At 39.0% G+C, this 27,271-nt stretch overlaps 1 protein-coding gene across 3 annotated transcripts in view; it reads left to right on the forward strand.

The window, feature by feature from the left end:
* Positions 1–1,151: 1,151 nt before the first annotated feature.
* The window catches only part of LOC104606306 (uncharacterized), a 34,443-nt gene continuing 8,323 nt past the window's right edge, over positions 1,152–27,271 (forward strand). For all 3 annotated transcript variants that reach the window (XR_736753.3, XR_736754.3, XM_010271433.3), the window contains exons 1-7: positions 1,152–1,982; positions 23,778–23,891; positions 24,052–24,120; positions 24,450–24,469; positions 24,549–24,601; positions 24,745–24,775; positions 24,891–24,972. Coding sequence is in view for 1 of the 3 variants with exons in the window: in XM_010271433.3 (XP_010269735.1) it covers positions 1,799–1,982; positions 23,778–23,891; positions 24,052–24,120; positions 24,450–24,469; positions 24,549–24,601; positions 24,745–24,775; positions 24,891–24,972 (553 nt within the window). In the remaining 2 variants the exon portion in view is untranslated. The remainder of the gene's footprint in view (positions 1,983–23,777; positions 23,892–24,051; positions 24,121–24,449; positions 24,470–24,548; positions 24,602–24,744; positions 24,776–24,890; positions 24,973–27,271) is intronic.

The following is a 27,271-nucleotide window of genomic DNA, read 5'->3' on the forward strand; positions in this document are numbered from 1 at the left end:
TTATCAGCTTGCATTAGCTTGAACCCTTTTTTATTTGCAAGAGTTTTGTTGCAAAATGCCGTTGTACAATGAAGTTAATTACACAGTAAAGTGGTTAATGGATCATGGGTGAAAAGGGAAATTCCAGACAAGCAATGATATAGTGTAACTACATCAACTCTAGTAACACTATTATTTTCTAACTCTAATTAACAGTCAAATCTAAGGGTGTCAATGGAACGGTTTTAGATTGGACCCGTTCAGTCCAAAATCAATTTGAACGGATTGGATGGACCAATAAAACATTGGATTGGACCAATTCGATCCAAAATATTTATTAGATTGGATTAGATCTGATCCGTCCGTAACAAATATATATTTGATTGGGTTGGATTAAGCCAATATCTGGTCCATTGATATATAATGGTAAGAATGTATGCATTAATGGACTGAAATTGGGTTGAAACCAATCTAAATCAAAATGAATTCGAACGAATTGGATGTTCTAAACATTGAATTGAACCGATCCAAATGGGTCCAAAACATTCAATGGATTGAATTAGACCTGATCCATTTATAATAGGCTCACATTAGATTAGATCGGATTGGACCAAATCCAGTCCAATAATTGACACCCCTACGTCAAACCCACGTCTGTATATCGTCAGTGGAGTCGTCCTCTTAACAGTTGACACCAAGGTCCAAGCCTCAATGTTAAAAAGATGAAATTGTCTAGAGTTCTTGTGCGGTTGTGCCAGTAATTTTGGGCCATTTGATAATGGCTAAATATCTTATTGCTTTGTCTTTTAGTGAACAAGCCATTAATTAGGCTAATCACTATGCCCAAAACATTTTATTATTTGACAGTATGACTAGCTATTTTATCCACTAAAAGAGAAAGCAATAAATCGTTAAATTCAATCACTTCAGCTGTTACCAAATGGTCCCTTAGCATCACTGCTCTTTCTACTGTTTCAATGGGGTCCCCATATTGATGTTTTCTCATAAATCACAGCTTGACGCCTTCGCCTCTGAAAGAAAACTGACCCTATAAGGTTGTGCCAAGTGTAGGCAGACTGAGTCAAGCCCAACTTTCCATTTTGATTTCCTCGTGAATTGGTAGGGGAAAAAATTATAATTTGCATTATTTAGATGAACCAACAATTTGGGACAAGCTGAATTGAGTTCAGTGTTCAGATAAACTCATCCCTGATACAGTACAGTGTCTGAAATCTGGGAACGGGTAGGGTCCTGATACAGTACAGCACCGCCACTCTTCTGTTGCCAATCTACATCTAGCCAATTTGGATGATTTAAATGAAACTATACCAGAACAAAACGGATCCAGATTTGTTAGCCCAAGTTGAATCTGGCTACCAGTAAAGTGTATAAATCCTTCAAGCGATCAGGCCAGATGTGACCCTGAACTATGATAATACCAAATGGACTAGTTTGGACTTTGGAACCCATTTGCTGGACCAAGTCGGATCTGTACTGGGTTGTGAGTTGTGACTAAAGAAATAGAATTGTTCCATAATTGTAGTACATTCATCAATGATCAGAAGATCAATTTGGATTTTTGGAAGCTTTAGATGGATTGTTGAGTTAGTTGAGCACTATTCCCAGTTTCCTCTTTTGGTATGTACGGGTCCGGATTGAAGTCCCAACTCGTCCACTTGCCTTAAAATAGAATGAACGGGACAGAAACTCGGTTTTGTTGGTGCTTGTTCGTTGATGCACTCCACATAATAAATAGTTGGGAAGAAGGAAGAAGACTGAAGCAGAAAGAAGGGAGCAAGCCAGACAGCAGAGATTCAGAATGTACAGGGACGTGTCTGCTTGCAATACTTACAACTATGGGGACGCCTTGTATTGGAACAGCCGGTACCTGCAAGAGGCCGGATCCTTCGATTGGTACCAGCGTTACACGGCTCTGCGTCCCTTTGTCCGGAAATATATCCCCACGTCTTCTCGTGTTCTCATGGTCGGATGCGGCAATGCTGGTATTCTCGTCATCCCTTCTCTCAATTAAAGTTTGATAGGAAAAGGATTCTCCTTTTCTGGTTTGTTAACTGAAAATCCAGCAAGTTAGGGTTTTCTGTGAAAATAGAGACACTCAAAGTGGGAAATTGTAGTTTCTTATACCCGTCTCCGAAGCAGAAGGTCGATTTTTGTGGTTTGTCACTTGGAAAACTGCTTTCAAACATTGGTACCTCCATTTCAGGTTGGAATTGTTGGAATTGATGAACAACTTGAGGTCTGTAATAATTTTGTGAATTGTCTCTGTACCAACAGAGGGGGATGCTCGTTCTTCTGCGTTTAGAACTTAGAAGAGAGACATTTCAAACATGGGTGTTGTCTTTTTGAGCTAGTAATCACTGTTGGGAAATATGATTCATAGGTTGTTTTATAGCTCCAGCCATGATACATATTGATTTAATTCACATAAATTCCCTATCTATTTAATTCTTTTGTTTTCCAGGCATGGAAAATTTTTGGATTTTCTAAGAACTTGGAGAATACGAGGTCTATATCATTGACTAATTTCTACTATTTTGCATCGTTTAGTCCAATGATATACTACTTGGATTCTGGAACCATTCTGAAACCTGAATTAGCTTGAGGCACCGATTTATATTATTTGCTTAGGAGATTGATGAATCATTCATAACGAATCATATTCAAAGTTTGGATGGACAGGTTTCAATTTTTGTAGGGGTGATCATGAAAAACAGAAAAACCAACCGAACCAACGAGACCTAGCTGAAAATTCTGGTTAACTGAACCGATCAGTTTGGTATTTTCAAGAAACTGAAGGTGCCGGTTAGGTTTTGGTTAACCAATATTAAAAACTGGCGGTTAACCGAACCAGCCGGTATACATATATTTATATATATATATTATATTTATGTATATTATATATATGTTTTATATTATCTATATATTATAAATGAATATATGCATTATATATTTATAATATATAATATATCATTCATTATGTATAACATAATATTTGATATGCATTTCTAATTTTTTATTATATACTTATATTTATTATAATCTATATTATAAAAATAAAAAAAACCGAAAAACCGACCAACCAAACTGGTGGTTAACCGGTCGGCTTCGGTCCTGTTTCACTTACTGGTTTTCCAAAAACTGGTACTACTGGTTCGGTTTGGAAAATAGGCCACTGAACCGAACCATGAGCACCCCTAATGTTCTGGTTGGTTTCAACAGTCAGATTATTCAGAAGGGAGCTCATCAGGATTCATGACTGCATTTGTTAATTCTACAATGAGCACATGGATGCTATGTGATTACTGCTGTATCCTTTCATATTATGCTGTAAGGTCCCTTATTGGGAGTCCTGATTTGTACTTATTGGCCTGCTGCCGTTTCTATTAGCAACATGGTGTTTTCTTAAATGAAATGTTTGATGTTAATTATAAAAAAGGGTTCTGAATGAAACTCTACCACTGTGAGTTTGCCTTAAACTGTTGGTCCCAAGCCTTGAGAGGGAGGAGAATTGTGTTAGGCTGGCAGCTGGCATTAAAAATTTTGCCAAACTCTTATGCACAAGTGAGAAGAAGTGATCTGTTACAAGTTGAAGGGGGCTATAAGAGGTTGTTATGTTTGTGCTTGAATTCTTTGTGGCGACTCACTTCATGAATCCGTTCCGAATTAATTTGAGAAAACCCGAAGGTAAATTTTCATAGTGGTTTTTGGTGGATGCGTAGGGCTTGGGCTGTCTTAACCGAATATGAAGAGTCATGTATTTCAGGGGTTTTTCTCTCTTGTATACAGAGGTTTGAGTCTTGTGAGAGACGAGTGAGACATTGGGTGTATTTGGGGCTTAGGGTTTTCTGTGAGAGCACAACTCTGTATTTCTTCTCCATTACCTACTTCATAGTGGATTTCTGTTCCTCCTTTGCCCGTGGATGTAGGCTATAAGCCGAACCACGTAAATCTGTGTGTTCTCTGTGCTTTTTTTCTCTTTATCTCTGTTTTATTTTCATTTGAGTGCCATTTCGAATCTGTTTTCTTGGGTTTTTCTGCAACAGAGCTAGGGCTAGATCATAAGGGACATGGGCTTAAGTAGTGAGAAATGATTTAAGGGCCCATAATTTAACAATGAATATGGTGCTGAACAAAATGGTGACAGAACAGGATTCATGTGGCCCATTCCATATAGTTGGGACAAGGCTTAGATGATGATGATGAGTTTCTATTGAATGACACCCTTTTCAATTGGTTGCGTTGGCTTTACATGGTTGCAGATGAGTGGAAGTAGTTGGTATAACAATTCGGATTGCTCCTCTTTGTTAGTTTCTTCTTTTCATGTGAAAGTGGTAACCAATTTGTTCATTTTTTTCTGTTCATGCCAGTTGGGTTATTTGATATATGATTTGAGGTAGTAGTTACACTTATATCCTGAGTTGTACGTATAGAGACACAGATTTGCACTTGTTTTTGTGATTAATGGGACACTTATCCTGGGCATATTTCCAAGCACAAGGCTCTTCAAACATGAATGTCTCTAAATCTCTATCTTTATTTTGTTCTAAGATTGTGCATGGAGACATCTTTTGTGTAGTTTTGTTATGCAATTGGCCATGCTTATTGTCTTTTAGCATTTGGTTTCTTAAAAAACTCAAAACACATGTATATCTCTGTCTCTCCTCTCACTAACTGTGCCTTCATTTTTTAGGTTCTCAGCTTTCCATGTCTAGCTCCTTATGTTTGCTTCTGAATGGCATGTGAATATACATGTCTCAAGATGTAGAGAAGTAATAAATACTTCCTTATATTTCCATTTCCAATGTGTGATATGCTTAGTTGTCAATATGCCAAGATGAAGCTAGGCAATAGGGGGAGTGCCTAGCCTCCTAGGCATCCACCCAGGTATTTTATTTTACAACTTGGCTAGGATAATTCCCTAATTTCCACAGTGACAAGAAATCATTTTTTACTAGCGATTAGCAGTAATCTTCATCAAGTAAGCACAAACTTCATATGAAAAACATAGAAAATCGACATACTCATGAGAAGAAGTACAATCTGCATCAAGAAGATTGTCCCGGAAAAAAGAACCAAAGTACAATTTGCATTAAGAAGGTAGCCTCAGAAAAAGAAAGAAAGTATCATCTGCATCAAGAAGATTGTCCTAGAAAAAGAAAGAAAAACTCAGAAAACAAGAAGAGAAGGGGAGAAAGAAGAAGAGAATTATGCTTGATTGGTAATTCTTCCCATTTTGGAAAATGGAAGAAAGAGGAAGAATTTTGTGGAAAGACTGGAATGGAATGGAGAATTTCTTACAAGGGAGGCAGAGATAGCAAACTTTTGTGGAGCATTTTAAAACCATTTATGATAGCCCAAGTAGAGTGAGAGAGAACCTTCTTGATTTTGATTGGAAAGCAAGGAGTGGGGAGTTGATGGATGTGTTAGAAAGAACTCTTGAGGAAAGATTTTGTGTTCTTGATGGAAAGATCTAAAACCTTGGGCCCATATGGTTTCACGATGGCCTTTTACCAAGACTGTTGGGATATGGCGAAGGTGTTTTCGGAGTTCTTTGAGAGGGGCAAGATCAATTTGGGTGCAAATGCTTCTTTCATAACTTTGATTCCCAAAAAGGTGGATGCAAATCATCTTAAGGATTTTAGGCCCATAAGCTTAATTGAGAGTTTGTATAAGGTCATCTCCAAGGTTTTGGATGTGACAATTTAAAAAGTACTCCCCTCCGTAATTTCTCCAAACCAAGGTGCCTTTGTGTCTGGGAGACAAATCATTGATCAAACCCTATTTACTAATGAGTGTGTGGGTTGTACAGAGAAAGGAAAGGAGAGAAGGGCTTGATTTGTAAACTTGACCTGGAAAGGCATATGATTTGGTGGATTGGGATATCTTATTTGAAGTTCTAAAAAACCGAGGGTTTGGAGAGAGATGGTGTAGATGGATCAAGGGTTGTGTTTCTACCTGTCACCACTCCATTCTAGTAAAAGGTATAGCTAGGGATTTTTTCCTTGCTAAGAGAGGCCTCAGATAGGGAGACCCACTATCCCCCTTCCTTTTCACTTTGGTAGTGGATGTATTGAGTGTCCTAATCTCTAGGGCTGACTCTGGAAATCTAATTAGAGGATGGAGTAGGGAGGCAAGTCCTTTTAGTGGTCACTTGGGATGGCCCAGCCCTCCCTTCTAATAGTAGGAGTTGGTTGGAAAGTCCTTTTAGAGAGGGTGAAATTAAAGAAGCTGTTTTTTCTCTGGATGAGGATAAAGCCCCTGGCCCTGGCCTGGATGGGTTCTCTTTGGCCTTATATCAGGAGTGTTGGGATACTATCAAGGTTGATCTTCTTAAAGCCTTTGATGATTTTTTTCAAATCAGCTAAGTTAAACAAGGGCAATAAGTCAAACTTTATTAGATTAAGTTAAATAAGGGCAACAAATCAAACTTCATTAAATTGATTCCAAAAAACAAAGGTGTGTTAGGGGTGAGATTTTCAGCATATCAGTCTTATGGGAAGCTTCTATAAAATTGTAGCAAAACTTTTAGCCAATAGATTAGAGAAGTTGTGGCTCCTATGCGAAGTGCCTTTATTCAAGGAAGATAAATAGTGGATAGCATTCTAATTGCAAATGAATGGGTTGAGGAAAGGAAGAAAAGCAATCTTGGGGGTCTAGTCTTCAAAATTGATCTTGAAAAAGCTTATGACAGGGTGGATTGGGGTGTTTATGGAATATTTTGGAGTTAAAAGGTTTTAGTGAGAAATGGATTAGTTGGATGAAGGGTTGTGCTCAGGGGGCTTGGTTCTTAGTGCTCATTAATGGCTCTCCCCAAGGTTTTTTTTAAGTTAACTAGGGGTTTGTGTCAAGGCTGTCCCCTCTCTTTGCTTCTCCTCTTTGGTTGTTGACATTCTTGATGCCTTTATCCAGAAAGCGGTTGGCTAGGTCTAGTCTTCAATATTGATCTTGAAAAAGCTTATGACAGGGTGGATTGGGATTGTTTATGGAATATTTTGGAGTTAAAAGGCTTTAGTGAGAAATGGATTAGTTGGGTGAAGGGTTGTGCTCAGGGGGCTTGGTTCTTAGTTCTCATTAATGGCTCTCCCCAAGGTTTTTTTAAGGCAACTAGGGGTTTGTGTCAAGGCTGTCTCCTCTCTTTGCTTCTCTTCTCTTTGGTTGTTGACATTCTTGATGCCTTTATCCAGAAAGCGGTTGGCTTGGGTTTAGTCAAAGGATTTGTGGTAGTCAGGGAGAAGATTCAGCTTACTCATCTTCAGTACACAGTAATAGTATCTTTTTTACTGAAGACAAATTGGAGTTCCTCCTCAACCTGAAGAGGGTATTGAAGCTTTAACAGGGTTAGAAACCAATTTAGGGAAGAGTAGTATTGTAGGAATTAATGTACCCCAACAGAGGTTGGTGGATTACAACAATGCTTTGGGCTGTAAAGTGGAAAATTGGCCTATAAAATACCTTAGTGTACCTTTGGGAGGTAATCCTAAGAAGGTAGACTTCTGTGCTCCCGTATTAGAAAAATGTGTGAAGAGACTAGATACTTGGAAGAAGAAATATATATCCAAAGGAGGTAGACTCACCCTAATCAAGGCCTCTCTATCTAACTTACCAACCTTCTTTTCGTCAGTGTTTAAAGTGCTTGCAAGAGTTAGAAACCAACTTGAAAAGCTTCAAAGATATTTCCTTTGGGGTGGTGGAGGTGATAAGAGAGATCATTTGGTTAGGTGGAACTTGGTCTGTAAGGCAAGAAAGATGGTATTTGGGTATAGGGTGCATCTTAGAAAGCAATACAAGTTTTCTTGGCGTGTGGCTTTGTAGATACAAGAAAGAACCTCAATCCCTGTGGGCCTCAATAATCTGCAGTAAATATGAAAGGACAAGAACTGACAGGGGCCCTTGAGCCAAAAGGACCTCCTCTACCAGTCCCTAGAAAGGTATCATCCAGTCCCTTCCCTCTTTTCAATTTAAGACTCAGTTTGGGGGATGGTATTTAATTAAATTTTGGATTGATATTTGGTGGGGTTCTTTACCTTTGAGTGAGTCTTTCCTAACTTGTTTAACTTGGTGCGTGATAAGCATGTATTAGTCTCTTCAACTATTTCCTTTGATGGACATGGTCTCTCCTTCAACCTTAATTTCAGAAGTGGTCTAAATGACTCCGAGTTGGCTGAGGTGTCTTCCTTCCTTGTGCTGTTATCTAACGTGTATATTTCTCCTTTTCCTGACAAGCTAGTTTAGTCCATTACCCCCAAAGGTTCCTTTACTACCAAATCCTTCTTTCTTAGTTGGTCTCTGGGTCCTCTTTGTCCTCTTTTCTGGCTAGTAGGATTTGGCTTCCCATGGTCCCACAAAGAATCTCCTCTTTTATTTGGGAAGCAGTTTGTGGCTGGTTAAACACCTATGATAATTTGCAGAAGAAGAGGCAAGGACATTGCTTCATTCCCCCCTCCCCCCATGTTTGCATTTTGTGCTTAGAGACTGGGGAGTCCATTGGCCATCTTTTGATCAATTGTAAGGTGGCTCATATCCTTTGAAAATTTTGGCTAGATTTGATTCATAAGGCAACTTCTCTTGGGCCCCTCCTAATTCAGTTTGTGATTTTTCCCTGCAATGGAAAGCTAGAAGTTTAGGTGAAAGGGGCTGGATTTTCTGGAAAGTTTCTATCCATGCGACGATGTGGTGCATTTGGAAAGAGTGAAACAAATGAACTTTCGAAAATAAAGCCTCCTTGGTAGCCTGCTTAAAGAATAGAGTCTTGACTCAATTGATTTCTTGGATGAGGACTAACAAGGCCTTCACAAGGATTAATTTTTGGGACTTAAATAGAAATATTTTAGACATCCTCCAATCTCCTCCTATTGGGTCTTAGCCCTCCTTTTGCCCAAGGCTTGAGATTGCTTTCATTTTGATGTTTGATGGTAGCCTTAGACTCCTCTTTGGCAGTAGGTGTAGGAGTCATTTACAATTCAGATGGTGCTATAGCTTGGGCGTTTAGTGGCTTGGTCTGGACTAATGATGCATTTGAGGCTAAGGTTCAAGATTTATTCGTTGGGCTAAAAAGAGAAGTGCAGGACCTTGGAGGATTGCTCATTTCTTGCGATGAAATATTTGACATTTTCGGATTCCTTTCTTTGTTGTTTTAGATGTATTCCTAGGAGTCTCATTTTTTTTTGGCTGATGCTTTAGTTGAGTGGGGTGGGAAGGAATATGTTGTATAGTGCAAATACTTTTCCAATTTTGTAAAGGGGGGATTTTGGGTTGTTTGCTTTAGAAGTCCTATTTTGTACACCTCATGTACATCTTTCCGTTTTCCTTGGATTAAAGTTACCTTTTTTCCAAAAAAAAAAAAGAGTAGGGAGGCAAGAAGTAGTAGTCACTCACAATTTGCAAATGATATAATTTTTTTTTTTTTTTTTTTTTGTAAAGGAGAACTAGAGGAAAAGGGAAATTTGAGATCTTTGGTGATTCTTTTTGAGAGGGTCTTCAATGTTGGAAGGATTCATAAAGAGACTAGTAGGATGGAAGATAAACTACATTTCACTAGGGGGTAAAATCATTTTAATCAAGTCTATACTAGCAAACTTGTTGGTGTATTTCTTTTCTACGTTCAAATTACCTATTAAGGTTGCAAATTATTTGGTGAAGTTGAAAGTGGTTTCAAGGAAGAAAGATAAAGGGGGTTCAGGCATTGGAAATATTAGACTCAGAAGCTTAGTGCTGATAGGAAAGTGGTTGTGGAGATTCCCCAGAGTGGAAAAGTCTTTGGCATAAAGTGGTAGAAAGTATTCATGGATTGGTAGCTAACGGATGGAATGCTAGTCTTGACCCTAGGACTTGTTGCTCCTCTCCCTAGAAAGACATTATAGGGGTGCTACTTTTTGTCCTTTTATCAGGTATGCTGCTTGCATGTGTAATAAAGTTCTCTTTTGGGAGGATGTATGGATTGGGGACACTCCTAAGGATAGATTTCTAACCATCTATTATCTCTCTTTGAACAAATTAAAGTTATTTCTTCTTTTTGTGTTTTTGGGACTCTTGGAATATATGTAAGAGAGAGAGAGAGAGAGAGAGAGAGAGAGAGAGAGAGGTTCTCTTCTAAACTTAGTGTCTCTAGATTAATTTTGTTTTGATTGTAGAATTTGGATAGCATTCCCTTTAGGTTGCTTTTTTTGTTCCTCGTTTTTTAGTGCCCTTTTGCAATCTACCAACTTGGCTTCATTTTTCCTATTAAAGAAGTTTGTTGTGCTCCTGTACCTCCAAAGGTTAGGGCTTTTTGTTGGGAAGTGTTTCTCCAAAAAATAATACTTTGGATGTGCTTCAAAGAAAGAGACCAAATTCGTGTCTATCCTCACACCTTTGTAGACTTTGCTTGAATAATGGTATGACAATGAATCATTTATGAAAGCTAAATTACTGTAGCCGAAGTAGCAGAAAAGAGAAGAAGAAGAAGAAGAGATGCTGGAATGTCGAACTGTGCTGCTCAGTCGACAGTACTATTATTTATATTATGATGTAGTACAATGATACAGGAAGTTACTAGAATGCCCCTGATTAGTGATGGGACACCCAGACAACTTAAAACATTAAATAGGATTAGGCCCATTAACAAAGGCCCAGTATAGGACAACTTAAACTTAAGTATAGGCTAATAAGAACTCTTATCAGCCGAATACTCATACATACAAAGACTTCAATCCAACACTCCTCATCAAGCTAAGCATGGATGTCAATCATGTTTAGCTTGCCAAGCATGTCCCTAAACTGTGCTGTTGCCAGCCCTTTAGTCAATACATATGCAATTTGCATCTCAGATGGAGTATAAGGCACATAGAGTTCACCCGAGACAATTATTTCTCTAACAAAGTGCCGATCAATCTCAATATGTTTTGTCCTGTCATGCTGCACGGGATTGTTGGCAATGTTGATGGCAGCTTTATTGTCACAATACAACCTGAGAGGACCTTTAGCCTTAATGCCAAGTTCATTAAGAAGAGTTCAGAGCCATAAGAGTTCAGCAACCCTGTGGGCCATAGCTCGATACTCTGCTTCTATACTTGATCTAGCCACTACATTCTGCTTCTTACTGCGCCATGCGACCAGGTTTCCTCCCACAAATGTACAGTAACCCGAGGTTGACTTCCTGTCTCCAATAGACCCAGCCCAATCTGCATCAGTGTAGGCTTCAATTTCAATTCTATTGTTTTTTCCTGAAAAGAATTCCCTTCCCTGGGCAAGTCTTCAAGTACCTGAGAATCTTTTCAATTGCTTTCATATGAGGGATCTTTGGAGAGTGCATAAATTGACTGACAACATGCACAACATAAGCAATATCTGGTCGAGTGAGGGATAAGTATATCAGCTTCCCTACCAATTTTTGGTATCTCTCTCTATCACAGTAGTCCTCCCCTACTGATTCCTGCAGGCCATGATTCTGTTCCATTGGAGTATCTGCTGGCCTGCACCCCATCATGCCTGTTTCCTCTAGGAGGTCAAGAACATACTTCCGCTGACATATGTAGATTCCCTCTCTCGACCTGGCAACTTCAATCCCAAGAAAATATCTCAAATGATCCAAGTCTTTGATCTCAAACAATGAGTGTAGTAAGTTTGCTATCCTGTCTCCTTATGAACAAGGTATGGTCTGCACCACTCTGAGTGTACCCCACTTTCTTCATGGCCCCACAGAGCCTCTCAAACCATGCACGGGGAGATTGCTTCAACCCATATAATGCTTTCCTCAGTTTGCACACCTTTCTACTAAAGTCATAGCCTGGTGGAGGTTCCATAAATACCTCTTCATGAAGGTCACCATTTAAGAAGGCATTCTTCACATCCAGTTGATGAAGTTCCCATGAAAAATTTGCTGCTAGTGATAATAGAACCGGAATTGTGTTGAGCTTTGCTACTGGGGCAAAGGTTTCTTTGTAGTCAATCCCTTCTTTTTGAGTAAACCCCTTTGCCACAAGTCTGGCCTTGTACCTTTCAATGGACCCGTCCTCCCTGTGCTTTACAGTAAACACCCACTTGCACCCAACAGTGGTCTTCCCCTCTGGCAGATCCACTAATTCCCAAGTTCTTGCTTTCATTAGGGCTTTCATCTCTTCATTCATAGCTTCTTTCCACCTTGGATCAGACGCAGCCTCTGAGTACTTAGAAGGAACACGCACAGAGGAAAGAGCAGACACAAAGGAGTGATAGGCAGGAGATAAATGTGAGTAAGAAACAAAATCAGCAATGGGGTGCCGGGTGGTGCAAGAGCGGATAGGCTTACGGAGAGCAATAGGAAGATCCAAATAAGAAGTATGAGAATTGGAATTACCTTGGATTGTAGAGACAGATTGATCCGAGTCCAACTAGTTGCTGTCATGAGGTTGAGGGCCCCTTTTTCTTCTGTTGTATGTAAGTATCTCTTTTTGTTGCCTACTGGAGCCTTCAGGAACATCTGCAGCATCAGGAGAGGTAACCGGCACAGTGGGAGCCTCACTGGGTTGACCCGGAATGTCACAACAAGGAGTAGGAGGAGAGGATGGAAGACCCGAGGTAGATAGGGGAACAAAAAAGGAGGGAGAATGAGAATCCTCTTCCATCCCACTAGTCTCCCCCTGAAGAGGATTCTGAGAAGACTGAAAATAGGGTTGAGACTCAAAGAAGACCACATCTCTGGTGACATACTTTCTCTTGGAGACAGGGTCATAACACTTGTAACCCTTTTGTGTAGGAGAGTACCCTAAGAATATTCCCTTTGTAGCCTTAGGATCCAGCTTGGTCTTCTTTGGATCCTTCACATGTATGAAACATATACAATCAAAGACCAGAGGAGGAAGGGGAAAGTCTAGAAGAGTGGGGCACAAAACAGAGAAAGGGGTTTTCATACCCAACACCTTAGATGGCATCCGGTTTATCAGATATGATGCAGAAAGTACAGCTTGAGACCAGTATTACTTGGGGACTTTGTGCTGGAATAGTAAGGCTCGAGCTGTCTCCAATAGATGTCTATTCTTGCGCTCAGCAACCCCATTCTGATGAGGAGTATAAGCATAGGATGACTGATGTAGTATGCCAGCATCTTCCATGAATAAGTTCAAGGATTTTTCAAAGTATTCAGCAGCATTGTCTGACCTGAATTGCTTAATCTTCTTATTAAACTGTGTTTCAATCATCTTGCAAAATGCCATGGTTATCCGTGGTACTTCATCTCGTCCTTTTAACAGGTAGATCCATGTACAACGAGAGTAGTGGTCAATAAAACTGATAAAGTACCGGAAGCCATCAAAGGAAACAATGGGTGAAGGGCCCCAGACATCAGAATGAACCAAATCAAAAGGAGCACAAATTTCATTGCTGGAAATTGGATACACAGTTCTACATTGTTTTGACATTTGACATACTTCACAGGTTAGACTCTGACTTGGAATGCCCTTAAACAATTCAGGAAACAACATTTCTAATGAGGAGAAAGACACATGACCTAGCCTAGCATGCCAAAGATGCAGCTTAGCTATTGACTCCACACTTTCCGGATTACTAGCAGCAGATGCTTGTAAGGCTGAGCCGATGTCTGCATCAAGGTAGTAGAGGCCTCCATACTCATGACCGCACCCAATCGTTCTCCTTGTTAATCTGTCCTGGAAGACACAATGAGTAGGAAAAAAGGTTATACTACAGTTCAAATTTTTGGTAAGTTTTGAAACAGACAAAAGATTTGATGTAAGACTGGGAACATGTAAAACTGATTTAAGAGAGAGGTCCTTGCTTAGGTCAACAATTCCCTTTCTAGAGATAGTGGAGAAAGACCCGTCAACAACTCTCATCTTATCCTGGCTAGACAACAAATGATATGAAGAGAATAGGGAAGACATATGTGTCATATGGTCAGTAGCACCGGAATCAATAACCCAAGAAGTAGAGTCAATAGAGCCAGTGGCACTGAAGGCAGAGGCTGTACCTGATCTAGCAAGAGATGTAGAAGCAAAAGAATTATTTCTTAGACGGGCTAATGCCCTGCTAAGGACCTCAACCTCACTAGCAGTGAAGCCCAAAGCCCTTGTAGGCTTCACAAAACTGCACAAGACTTGGATCGGTCTTCAAGATAAATAAAGAGAACCCCTTCAATTACTGAGCGCCAAGGTGAAGTTCCCTATGGGGTCCACAATCAGAAATCTCCAGTTGATTAGGGTTTTGGGCACAAACTCCAAGGACTATCAAAATAATGAACAAGACAACTTCCTTTTCTCCAAAAGGCCACCTACCAACTAGGCTGAATACTTTCTTTAATCACTTATTTGATTCAACTCTCCATATAATGCAGTATAGGAGAAGGCCAATAAGTTCTATGCAAGTTGGGACCATTCCAAGACATATAAGAAGTAGAGATGACGCCACCGATCTAGCTTAGTAAATATTTACCGTTATAGCATCGTCACAGAATTTCTATCTTAGTTCGTTTTTACCAAGTTGGCACCATTACAGAGTTTCTATCTTAGTTCGTTTTTACCAAGTTAGCATTATAGCAATATTTTGAATTTATATTCAATTAGGACTTTCCTTTTGAAGGGTTTTAGTAGGATTCTATTATGGAGTGTCTTCTTAGATTAGGATTGCTCAATTAAGACTTTCTTTTTGAGGATTTTTAGTAGGATTCTATTATGAAGTGTTTTCAGATTAGGAATAGGAGCCATAAGGGTGTATGCCTATATAAAGAGTAGTTAGGGGAAGGCTAAGACAGTTTTTGATATTGAATTTTCTCTTAATTATTCAGTGAAGAATTCTTCTTCCTGGTAGTTCGACTTTTGCTCTTTTCTTTGAAGCTTTTCTTAACGTGTTTTGTTTCTGTACTGTGCTAGTTGGTATCAGAGCTCAAGTTGATCATTCTTCGGATTGTGACTCCTAAGAATAAACAAGTAGCTCACATCGTGGAGCAGGAATCCAACAACAAAACACAAGGAGAGATAGCGGTGTTGAGAAGACAAGTCGAGGCACTTGCTGAGGAGGTGAAATCTTTGTGTTCCCAGATGGAAACAAGGGACAATGACTCCAACGCAAGTATCTCCACACGTTCCCTTTCATCATCAAGGCAAGCAACCGGATTGGTTGTAGTTGCGGGTGGTGACCAAAGATCCAAGGAGGTATGACTCCAAAAGAATTCATGGATTGGCTCTTGGTGGTAGAAGAAATCCTTGAATTCAAGGAAGTTTCGGAAAATAAGATCGTGTCCTTAATAACCACTCGGTTTAGAGGACGAGCAACAACATGGTGGCATCAATTGAAGGTTATACGACAGAGAAGAGGCAAGGAAAAGATTAAAACATGGGAAAAACTCAAGTTATTGGTTGTAGTTTTGGGTGGTAACCAAAGATCCAAGGAGGTATGACTCCAAAAGAATTCATGGATTGGCTCTTCGTGGTAGAAGAAATCCTTGAATTCAAGGAAATTCTGGAAAATAAGATCATGTCCTTAATAACCACTCGGTTTAGAGGACGAGAAACAACATGGTGGCATCAATTGAAGGTTATACGACAGAGAAGAGGAAAGGAAAAGATTAAGACATGGGAAAAACTCAAGGCAAAGATGAGGTCAGAATTTATACCCCATAGTTATATTCGTTTACTTTATCAAGAATTGCAAAATCTAAAGCAAGGAACTGATGTAGTGGATGAATATACAAAGAAGTTTAATTTATTAGTGGCCCGGAATGAGTTAGCTGAAACCGAAGACCAATTGGTGGCTATAGGTGGGCTGAGACCAAATATTCGGGATATATTAGACCTATTTGACTGCTATAATGTTTCTATGGCACATCAACATGCTCTAACCATAGAAAAACAAAGCAGCCGACCTAACCAATTAGGCTGGACCCAAATTAATGTGGCCAGACCACCCCCATGTGATAATCCTAAGCCGCTTCTATATCAACCACAGTCCTGTGGGCTGAACCAAAACCAAGGGCGTGGATTGAAGTGTTTTAAGTGTGGTGAACCGGGCCATAAATCTGTTGAATGTGTGAGGAGTGATAAAAGAAAAGGGGCGATGTTTGTAGAAGATGAGAGAAATCCAATTATAAGCATTTGACTGCTCAGCCCCAGCTGTGTTTGACTCTTATAATGAAGAAACCTTTGAGGGAGAAATGGTGTATGGGGATGTGGGAGAGGCCTTGGTGATGCAGCGATCATTCCTAACTCCTGGGGATGAATCATCGGATTGGCTAAGAAATAATATTTTCCACACCACGTGTACTATGGGTGGGAAAGTTGCAAGCCTTGTAATTGATAATGGGAGTTGTGAGAATGTTATAGCGGAAGTAACCGTCCACAAGCGGAACCTAAAAACTCAACAACACCCTCACCCCTACAAGCTTGCATGGCTAAAAAGTAAGAGTGAGGTTTCAGTCACACAACGGTGTCTAGTGAGCTTTTCTATTGGCAACAATTATAGTGATCGTGTGTGGTGTGATGTTATATGCATGGATGCTTGCCATTTGCTACTTGGGTGCCTGTGGCAATATGAACGCCACGTAGTTCATGATGGACGAAACAATACCTACTCTTTTGAGTTTAAAGGGAAAAGGCCGACCTTATGTCCATCACAAGAGACTAAACCGAAACCCGAGGAGGGTCTAGCCTTTTTGCCATGACTGAATTCACAAGTTCCTTAAAAGAGATTGATGTTGCATTTGCTTTAGTTAACAAGGGGCTTGAGCAGAAAGGTGTGGAGGCTTTAGAGAAGGTGAGGCCTTTGCTTAATGAATTTAGTGATGTGTTTCCCGAAGACTTACCGGCATGATTACTACCATTAAGGGATATCCAACATTGCATAGATTTAACGCCGGGTGCTAGTCTCCCCAGCAAGGCCCATTATAGAATGAGTCCCATTGAACATGAGGAGTTGCAAAAGCAAGTAGATGAACTGATTGCTAAAGGGTTCATATGAGACAGTATGAGTCCATGCGTAGTTCCCGCCTTATTAATACTTAAAAAGGATGACACGTGGAGAATGTGCGTTGACAGATGAGCAATTAATAAGATAACCATTTAATACCGATTTCTGGTTCCACGCTTGAATGACATGTTGGATCAGCTTTTTGGGGCCAAGGTGTTCACTAAGTTAGACTTGAAATCAGGCTACCATCAAATTAGAATTCGTCTCGGTGATGAGTGGAAGACAATGTTCAAGACGTGGGATGGTTTGTATGATTGGCTAGTGATGCCATTCGGTTTGTCCAATGCACCGAGCACATTCATGAGGGTCATGAACCAGGTTCTCAAGCCTTTTATTAGTCAATGTATTGTGGTATACTTTGATGATATTCTCATATATAGCACTGATATGAACTCTCATTTGTTACATCTTCGAGATATACTTATGACCTTGCATAGGGAACAACTTTATGCAACCATGAAGAAGTGTATCATTGCGATAGATCGGGTCTTATTCCTTGGGTATGCCATCTCAAGTGAAGGAGTTTCTGTAGACCCAAATAAGGTTCGTGCCATTGTTGAGTGGCTCATCCCCGAAACAATTACTGAAGCATGAAGTTTTCATGGTCTTGCAAGATTCTACTAACGATTCATTAGCAACTTCAGCACTGTTATGGCACTATACACAGATTGTATGAAGGCTACAACCAATTTTGTGTTCACCATTGAAGCAGAAAGAGCCTTCATTGAAATTAAGGCATGGTTGACAACTGCACCTGTGCTAGCCCTTCTCAACTTCGAGCAACCCTTTGAAGTTGATTGTAATGCCTCTAAGGTTGGAATCGGTGCTGCTCTCAGCCAAGGTGGCCGGCCCATAGCCTACTATAGTGAGAAATTGAATGGATCATGCCTCAACTACCCAACTTATGACGTAGATTTCTATGTTGTAGTACAAGCGCTCCGGTGTTGGCGACATTATCTCATCTATAAAGAGTTCATTTTATATTCAGATCATGAGGTACATAAGCATATTGGGGGCCAATATAAGTTGAATGCGAAGCATGCTAAATGGGCAGCATACCTCCAAGAATATTTGTTTGTGTTGAAACACAAGTCAGGTGTGCACAATCAAGTTGCGGATGCACTCAGCCGAAGGAGAGCCATGTTATTCACATTCCGAGCACAGGTACCGGGGTTTGATACTTTTCATAAATGATTTTTCACTGACCCTTATTTTGTTGCTATCATAAAGGAAGTGCAAGCAGGTAGTAGGACATACTTTATGATATTCAAAGTGCAACCGCCAAGGAAGGTAGGACCATGCGAGATAGTCGAAGTCATCAATGAAAATGCTTATAGACTATAGCTACCCAGACATATACGTACCCATGATGTTTTCAATGTCAAACACTTGGTACCTTGTGTTGGCGATCGGTCAGATGATGATTTGAATTCGAGGATAGATTCTCCCCAACCCGGGGAGGATGATGTCGTACAGGAGAAGGCTAATAAGTTATATGCAAGTTGGGACCATTCCAAGACACATAAGTAGAGATGACACCACCAACCCAACTTAGTAAATATTTACTGATGTAGCATCGTCACAGAATTTCTATCTTAGTTCATATTTACCAAGTTGGTGCCATCACAAAGTTTCTATCTTAGTTCGTTTTTAAAAAGTTAGCATTATAGTGGGATTTCGAATTTATATTCAATTAGGACTTTCCTTTTGAAGGGTTTTAGTAGGATTCTATTATGGAGTGTTTTCTTAGATTAGGATTGCTCAATTAAGACTTTCTTTTTGAGGATTTTTAGTAGGATTCTATTGTGAAGTGTTTTCAGATTAGGAATAGGATCCATAAGGGTGTAGGCCTATATAAAGAGTAACTAGGGGAAGGCTAAGACAATTTTTGATATTGAATTTTCTCTTAATTATTCAGTGAAAAATTCTTCTTCCTAGTAGTTCGACTTTTGCTCTTTTCTTTGAAGCTTTTTTGAATGTGTTTCGTTTCCGTACTACGCCACCATACACATTGTGTATGAGAAAAAAAGGAAAAAAAGGAAGAAGAAAGGGACCCGCTCTAAAAGCAAGAAGAAAAACAATCCAAAAGAATGAGAGGACTGATTTAAAAAGTGTGGAAGTGAGGTAGCTATCAGCAGTAAAGAGAGAAGAAGAAGTCGGCTGTAATAGGGTTTAGGAGAAGAGTTGTTCTAACATCTCTCCCTTCTCTAATATTTTCATTAAAAAATAATTACAATTTTTCTATATTTACAAGTAGGCCCTTAATTGGGCGATTAACTTAATTAAACAAGAAACATAAGAGCCCATTAGTAAAGGCCCATTAACAAAAAGATAGAAACATAAAGAAATAAGTACAGCCTATGGGCTTGGTCCTCACCGCTTTAAGTTGGATCCTAAGGTGAAGAAGTGTGTCTTTGGGTATGTAGGAAATCAAAAGGGATATTATTGTTATGATCCAGTCTCCGAGAGTTTACTATGGATATCACCTTTTTTAAGTCCACACTTTTTTTCTCGGGGGTTTCTTCTCATGGGGAGTGTTTTGGGGAAGGAAGTGAGCAATCTATACCACTTCTTGCCCCAGCTTCTTTGTCCAATCTAGTGTCTAACCTACCTATTTCATCCACTTTGCCACCTTCATTGCACCCTGTCTCTCAATGTTTTACACGATAACGCCTACGACAACACAGGGAGGTTGATTCCACAGTAGAGGAACCCACGCCACTTCCTATCGGCTCATCAGAGATTCTAGGTTCGACTGACATAGAGCTAGGTATGCTTCTTGTTTCCTCTGATGGTTTAGTTCCTATTGATACTACTACCCTTGCTCCTAACACCATTGCAGATGACCTCAATATCTCTATTGCACTCAGGAAAGAGAAGAGGAAGTGTACCGTTCATTACATCTCACACTATCTTTCCTACAATGGATTATCTCCTTCCTACCGAGCCTTCCTTTACTCCCTTGACTTTGTGTCTATACCCATGAGTGTTAGTGAGGCTTTCTCCAAACCTGAGTGGAAGACAAATATGCAGGAGGAAATGAAAGCATTGATTAAAAATCAAACGTGAGAGATTGTGGATTTACTTGATGGCAAAGAGGCAGTAGGATGCAGATGGGTTTATATAGTGAAGTACAAGGCTGATGGGAGTATTAGAAAGGTCCAAGGCGAGTCTGGTTGCAAAAGGGTACACTCAGACTTATGGCATAGATTATTTGGAAACTTTTGCACCAGTGGCAAAGATGAGTTCAATCCGGATTCTTCTATCACTAGCAGATACATGCTCTTGGCCACTCTTCTAACTTAATGTGAAGAATGCTTTTCTCAATGGGGACTTGCAAGAGGAGGTGTATATGGATGGATCTTCCAGCTAGCTTCTACAATGATGTGGAAAAAGGAAAGGTATGCAGGTTGGAGAAGTCTCTATATGGTTTGAAGCAATCACCAGAGCTTGGTTTGATAGGTTTAGAAGTGCATTGGCTGTATTTGGCTATACTCAAAATTCAATCTGATTATACTCTTTTTGTGAAAAGGAGGGGGTCACTAGTGTTAGTTTTGATAGTGTATGTGGATAACATTATAGTCACAGGAAATGATCTAAGCGAGATTGATACCTTGAAGAAGAATCTGTGTAAAGAGTTTGAGGTTAGGGATCTTGGGGAGCTGAAGTACTTTTTGGGCATTGAGGTGGCAAGGTCCAAGCATAGAATCTTCATTTCACAGAGGAATTATGTTCTAGATCTACTACAAGAGACGGGAAAACTTGGGGCAAGGTTAGTTGATACACCTATTGATCAGAACCATAGGATAAATGCTTTAGAAGGTGAACTAGTGAAGGATGTTGGAAGGTATTAGAGGTTAGTGGGGTGGTTGCTATACTTATGTATGGCACGACTAGGCATCTCTTATGCAGTGAGTGTGGTGAGTCAATACATGCATGCCCCACGTGTTCAGCATTGAGAGGCTATTGATAGGATACTTTCTTATTTGAAGGGACACCTAGGTAGAGGCATATTGTTTGCTAATTAAGGACAATTGAAGTTAGAGGCTTACACAGATGTTGATTGGGTAGGGTGTCTAGATGACAAGAGATCTACATCAGGTGTTTGCACTCTTGTTGGAGGTAATTTAGTTTCATGGAAGAGTAAGAAATAGACAGTTGTGGCAAGGTCAAGTGTAGAAGCTGAATACAGAGCCATGACACAGGGTGTTTCAGAGCTCCTTTGGATCCGTTCCTTGTTAGGAGAGATTGGAGTTGAGGCCGAAGAACCTATGATGCTATATTGTGACAATCAAGCAGCAATTAACATGGTCCACAACCCAATTTAGCATGATAGAACGAAGCATATAGAAGTGAATAGACACTTTATAAGGGAAAGGGTGACATTCGGAATCTCCTAAAGAAGGAAAGGACGTACGGACCAATCATGGCACTGCACTAGTCGGAAGAGTGTCAAAGAGCTTTTGAGGACCTAAAGCAAGCAGTGATTGATGGCCCCGTATTGCAGTTTTCAGATCACACTAAGCCATTTGAAGTACACACGGATGCGTCAGACTATGCCATCGGCGCTGTCTTTTGTCAAGGTCACCCTATTGCATATGAGAGCCGAAAGCTCAATGAGACCGAGAGCCGCGGTCCAAGAGAAGGAGATGACAGCCATAGTGCATTGCCTGAGGACGTGGAGGCAGCAAACTACGGAGCGAAGAAAGCGAGAAAACTACAGTGCGCTTGAGAAGTTTGCTTACCATATGTTGCATCTGACTTGTAGCTTGCTAATGTTCTTACAAAGGGTGTTGCAAGAAACAAGTTGGAGCATGATCTACGCAAGTTGGGAATGTGTGACATTTATTCCCAACTTGAAGGGGAGTGTTGAGTTTTGGGCTGATATTACTTGTTTTTATTTACATAGCATAGTTAGGGAGTTATTGGGACTTAGGCCCATTAGTTTATGTTTTAAGTTAAGATTGCTTATTCAATTTTTGCAAGTAGCCAACTTACTAAGGGTATTCTTGTCTTTGTACTCTCTTTTATTTGTGAGTATATAATCTAATGAAAGGGGTGGCCAGACCCAATTTTGGCTTCTCCCGTTCTCTTCTATCTCTCTTCTCTTTCTTTCTAAGCAAAAAACCTTTCCTTCTCTTTCTTTTCTTCTTTCTTTTATAGGTTTTATATCAAAACAGGTCATCCAAACTTTTCCACCAAGTCCATGAAAGCTTAGGAACCAAACTTATTCTAGCCATTGGTCTCTAAGGTTGCCTAAACCAAGTTAGTTCTTGTTGAGTATCATAGAAAATACATCTTATGCAACTGATTACATCAAGATCCTAAAAGACTGGCACTTTGGAGACAATTTGATGTAGTCATCCTCTTTAATGAGTTGTTGCAGTAGATAACCATTTGAGCAGCTCCAAATATTTTGAATTCTTGTAGTAGCCTTGTCATTCTTGAATTTTCTTGGAGCATCCTCATGTGGAGAGATTTAGTGATGGTGATAAGAACATGAAGCTCATGCAGTTGATCAAGTATGATTTCTACTTCTTCATCTTTGGTAGCAAATTTGCTTTAATACAATTGAGGCTCAGAGAATTTTTCTTAAGATAGCCGCATATTTAATCACACCATTAGTACTCTCAATGAGTTTGTTATCATCAAAACACATAGGGTTAATAGTCTTCCCCTTTTTAATGATGACAAACCATTGATGAAAAATGATAAAAACAATTAATGGGTTTAGTAGAGCCGGAAAAGTGATATGGACTTTGTTTCCTACTACTGTCTTTTTGGCAATTTAAGGTGAGGGGAATAGTTGAATATTTGATAACAATGCAAGTGAGGAAATTGTGGTGGCTGGGCAAGTAAAAAGAATGCTGCTATCTTGGCTGGCCTCTAGTTCTTATTTTTGGGGGAGCTCTTTTGATTCCTTTCTTCCTAAGAGGTTTCTATTTTGTAATTAATCACAGTCTACTAATTCTGTTTGTATCTTCCCCAATGTACAGTCTCTTGTTGTACATGGGTGTTAGCATTTTTGTTTATCAATACAATATAATTTGCTTTTTCTCAAGAGCGGGGGGGGGGGGGGGGGGGGGGGGTTAAACCACAGTACTGGATGCTATATCTGATACTTTTCTTTTTATTTATTTATTTATTTATTTCTTTTTTCTTGGTATTTGGGCATGGTGGGTTGAGTTTATATTATAAAGAAGGTGATGTGCTATTCTATTCACTCTTGGATTTGTTGGTATGACTCATCAACACAAATTGTATCCTTCTTTCTTTTTATTTTAATAAATTTTCTTTTATTATGAAAAAAATATGGGTAACATAGATTAGTACTCTTTATTTTTGCTTTTTCAAAGAAAGTAACAGTTAATTATTACTCTCATTTGTTATTTCGGGATGAACTGTTTAGATATTTTATTTATCAAAAAAAAACTGTTTAGATATATTTTTTTGTGACACATTGATTAGGCATTACTGAATCATTCAATCTGGAAATCTTTGATGTCTTCAAAGAATAAAAAAAAGACATTTTAGATGCAAAAGTTATATTTATTGATGAAAAATTGAGGGTTCTTTGGGTGTTAAGATAAAAACAATAAATTCTATATTAGCAAGGATGTCAGTAAAGCATTTTAAATTTCCATCTGTATTTGCAAACTTCTCAATTTCATTTCTTTTATGTGTATGGAATATCCCAGTTTCCATTGCATATAATATAACTCTATTTGATGAAGTGGAAGCATCTAGTTTTCTTACATTCCAACTTTCCAATGTATAATTTGGTTAATTTATAACTTCTCTGTGAATGTTAGTATCAATATTTTAGTGTGGAAGACTCTATTTTGCAGTTATGTCAGAAGATATGGTCAAGGATGGGTATGAAGACATAATGAATATTGATATTTCATCTGTGGCCATTGACATGATGAAAAGGAAATACGAGTATATACCTCAGCTGAAATGTATCCTTACAGAAAAGAAAAGAAAAAGTGTTCTGCTCTAGTATCATGTTGTGAAAAACTGTATCTTACAATTGTTTCCATAAACTGCAAATTTCTTATTGATGCCAAAAAAAAAAAAACTGCAAATCTCCTTTTTGCTATCCTTTATTTTTGTCAATAGACATGCAAATGGATGCCAGAGATATGAGCTTCTTTCCAGATGAATCATTTGACAGTGTCCTTGATAAAGGTACTGTAATCTGTCTTCCTGGTGTCCATGCTTTGTCTAAATTTCAAAATTTCTAATTTTGTATTAGTGGTCTTTTTTGATCAATAACCAAGCATTTTATTAAGTCAAATAGTCACAACATTAGGAGAGATAAAAAGCTTTCATCTCCCCAATCAAAGTTCTTACAATTGCACCCAGAACATCTGTTCCCTTCCCACCCCTTGCTTGGCTAGTGCATCTGCCATATTGTTTGCTTTCCTTTGAACTCATTGAAATCGCACTTCTGTTGTATTATAAGCTGATATTTCTTTGTTGCTGTTGCCAAATATTGCCCTGCTGTTGCTGTTTAGGAACCCTTGATTCTTTGATGGTAAGGTTCTTTCTTCCAATGTTTATGATCCCTCCAGTTTGTTGTTGGGCATATTCTAAGTTATGGTTTTGTGTTGTAGTGTAGTAATAATGCTCAAATTAGTGCTGCCCAAATGCTGGGAGAAGTTAGCAGGTTTACACTTTATCATCCAGGACTGAACTTGTGAATACTTATGTGTTATAGGATTCCAATGGTCACTCTGCTTAGATTTTTTCCCTATGTTTTTTTATTGCATTTTATGACCAATAAGTACTGTTTACTCCTGCTGTTTGCAGGCTTCTTAAACCTGGGGGAGTTTATATGTTGGTGCGCTTTGAAGTTGAAACTCTATGTCTATTTTTTATCCTTTCCATTTTTTGTTTCCAATTTTTATCATTTGTTTAATGCTTTTCAAGCCTTACATTGTTGTTTCAATTTCCAGATAACCTATGGTGATCCAACAGTAAGGATTCCTCATCTGAATAAGCCTGCATTCAATTGGAAAATAACATTGTACATTATACGTAAGTTTCCTTCAAACAAGTTCTCACTCCTTTCCTCTTCCTCTCCCTCCCTCCCTCCCATTTTATTTGATTAGGAAATATTAAATCTCTAACAATTGAATTTTAGTTGATCTTTACCAGTAAAATTATTCTTTTCCAATCATTCTTCCTTTTCTTCTTGATGCATGATTTGGTTGTTTGTCAAGTGAAAGTCCAAAATATTTATTTTCTATTTTCCATTTACTTTTATTATTTATCATTGGTCAATTTCTTTGTGCTTTCATGCTGATTATCCATTTGGAGATCATTTGATGTGGGATTCTATGTAATGTTTGTCAAGGTGGAGAGAACTTGATGGTGATCTATTGTAATGTAGATCTTACTCCTTATTTAAATAAACTCTGGTTTTATCCAGCATGTAGTTTCTATGACACGCAAATCAGTTTTAATTATAAAAGATATGCTTTCTTTCAATCCCTGATTTACTCCAGCTTAGGGGGTGGGGGATGGGTGGGTGGGATTGGAACATAACAATATCCCAATAAAAAATCCAAAACCGTAAAAATGAGACCGACTTTACATCATTTCCTTATTCTGTAGTCCTTGATATACCAACTTCAATCGGTACATGGATATTAACTTTCCTAGCCGCTGAGCTGTTAGAAATGAAATCTTCATTACTTTGGAGAAAGGCTATGACCATGTGGATATATATATAAGGCGAGGCTAGGTGACTGGGGGGCGCCTTGTTGCCTAGGCAATGGATTTTTTTATGTTAAAAACATAGATTATAGGGTAGTTCCCTAGGTACCATAACCATATTTCTTTAATAATTATTCATAATTTTCATAAGAAAAGTATAAATTTCATATTAAAGTATAGAAAATCAACATATTCATGAGAAGAAAAGGAAGAAGGAAAATAAAATTCAAAAAATATAGAGGTTGAACCCTTATTTTTGTTATAGGAAAAGAAGAAAATAAAAAGTATTGGTAGTAGTAGTAATAGAAGAAGAAGAAGTAGAAAATGTGCTGATTAGATAAAATTTTAAGTTCTTCCTTACTTATTGGTTCAGGTTTTTAAGTCTTTGAGGGTTCAATACAGTATTTAGCAATGTTTGTGTTGATTAAACCCTAATAAATAAGAAAATAATAAAAAGAAATTAGTATATAAACACACAAAATGATTATTTTAGTTTAATAATGTCTATTTTATAATTATAATCTCAAAAAAGAGTGAATAAAAAAGTATTTTAAGGTAGGAAGTAGAAAATTGCTTGGTGATTAGGCAAGGTGAGCCTCAAAGGGCGCCTTGTCGCCTAGGCGTTGCCTTGACAGCTATGTATATATTGCGGTGGGTAATGGGACAAATGGGACTCGGGAATAGATGGATGAAGTGGATTATAGGGTGTTTAAAATCCATGCATTTCTCTATCCTAATTAATGGTTCCCAAAACGTTTTTTTTTTTTTTTTTGAGGCAACTAGGAGAATTCAACAAGGTGATCCACTATCTCCTATGTTGTTCATTTTGGTGGTGGAGGTTATGAGTAAACTGTTAAAAGGAGTTGATGAGAACATTATTTAGTGGCTTTAGAGTGGGCAGGTAAGAGCAGGTGGTGTTGCATTTGCAATTTGCAGATGATACCCTGATTTTAGGGGAGTTCAAGGGCCTTCAAGATGTGGGCAGCGATTTAAAAGATATGGTTTAGGCGTGTCTAGGCACATAGGCGAGGCGCATTTTAGGGTATGTGCCTCGCCTAGGTCCTAGGCGCACCCCTTTCAAAAGGCGCATGCTTGGTGTGCCTAAGTGTGTGCCTGATGTGCCTTGCACCTCAGCCCAAATGTGCACCTTTTTAAAATTCTGCGCTTTTTGCTTTTTTTTTGAGCCTAAGGGCTGGTCCGGGGGCTCCGCCCCGGACCCCTGACCATGCCCTTCGAGGTAAGCCCGAACAAGTCCATCTTAGGGTCTTAAATTCTCATTTATCACATAAAAGATAATGATTTTATAACTTTAATTGCTTTTTAAGAAGATATTTTATAGGAATGAATGAATGAACAACATTAGCAAATAGGGGTTTCTACTCCACTTGGTGAGCAAGCGAAGTGAGCTCACAGAAGCTCCAAGAACCCCCAAAGGTAAGCCTAAATATTTTAGAGGTCACTCCCAAGTACCCTAACCCAGAATACCTACACACCCCTCCACCTCAAATCTCTCCAAATTAATCCCCACCAAATTGCACTTGGCTTCATTGACTTCCAACCCAGATACCTTTTCCACTAACTCCGAGACACAACTCAGGTGTGTGCCTTTTCATGCTTT

Source organism: Nelumbo nucifera, chromosome 2 (assembly GCF_055504915.1).
Source record: "Nelumbo nucifera cultivar China Antique chromosome 2, China Antique-T2T, whole genome shotgun sequence".
In the NCBI taxonomy this organism is placed as follows: domain Eukaryota; kingdom Viridiplantae; phylum Streptophyta; class Magnoliopsida; order Proteales; family Nelumbonaceae; genus Nelumbo; species Nelumbo nucifera.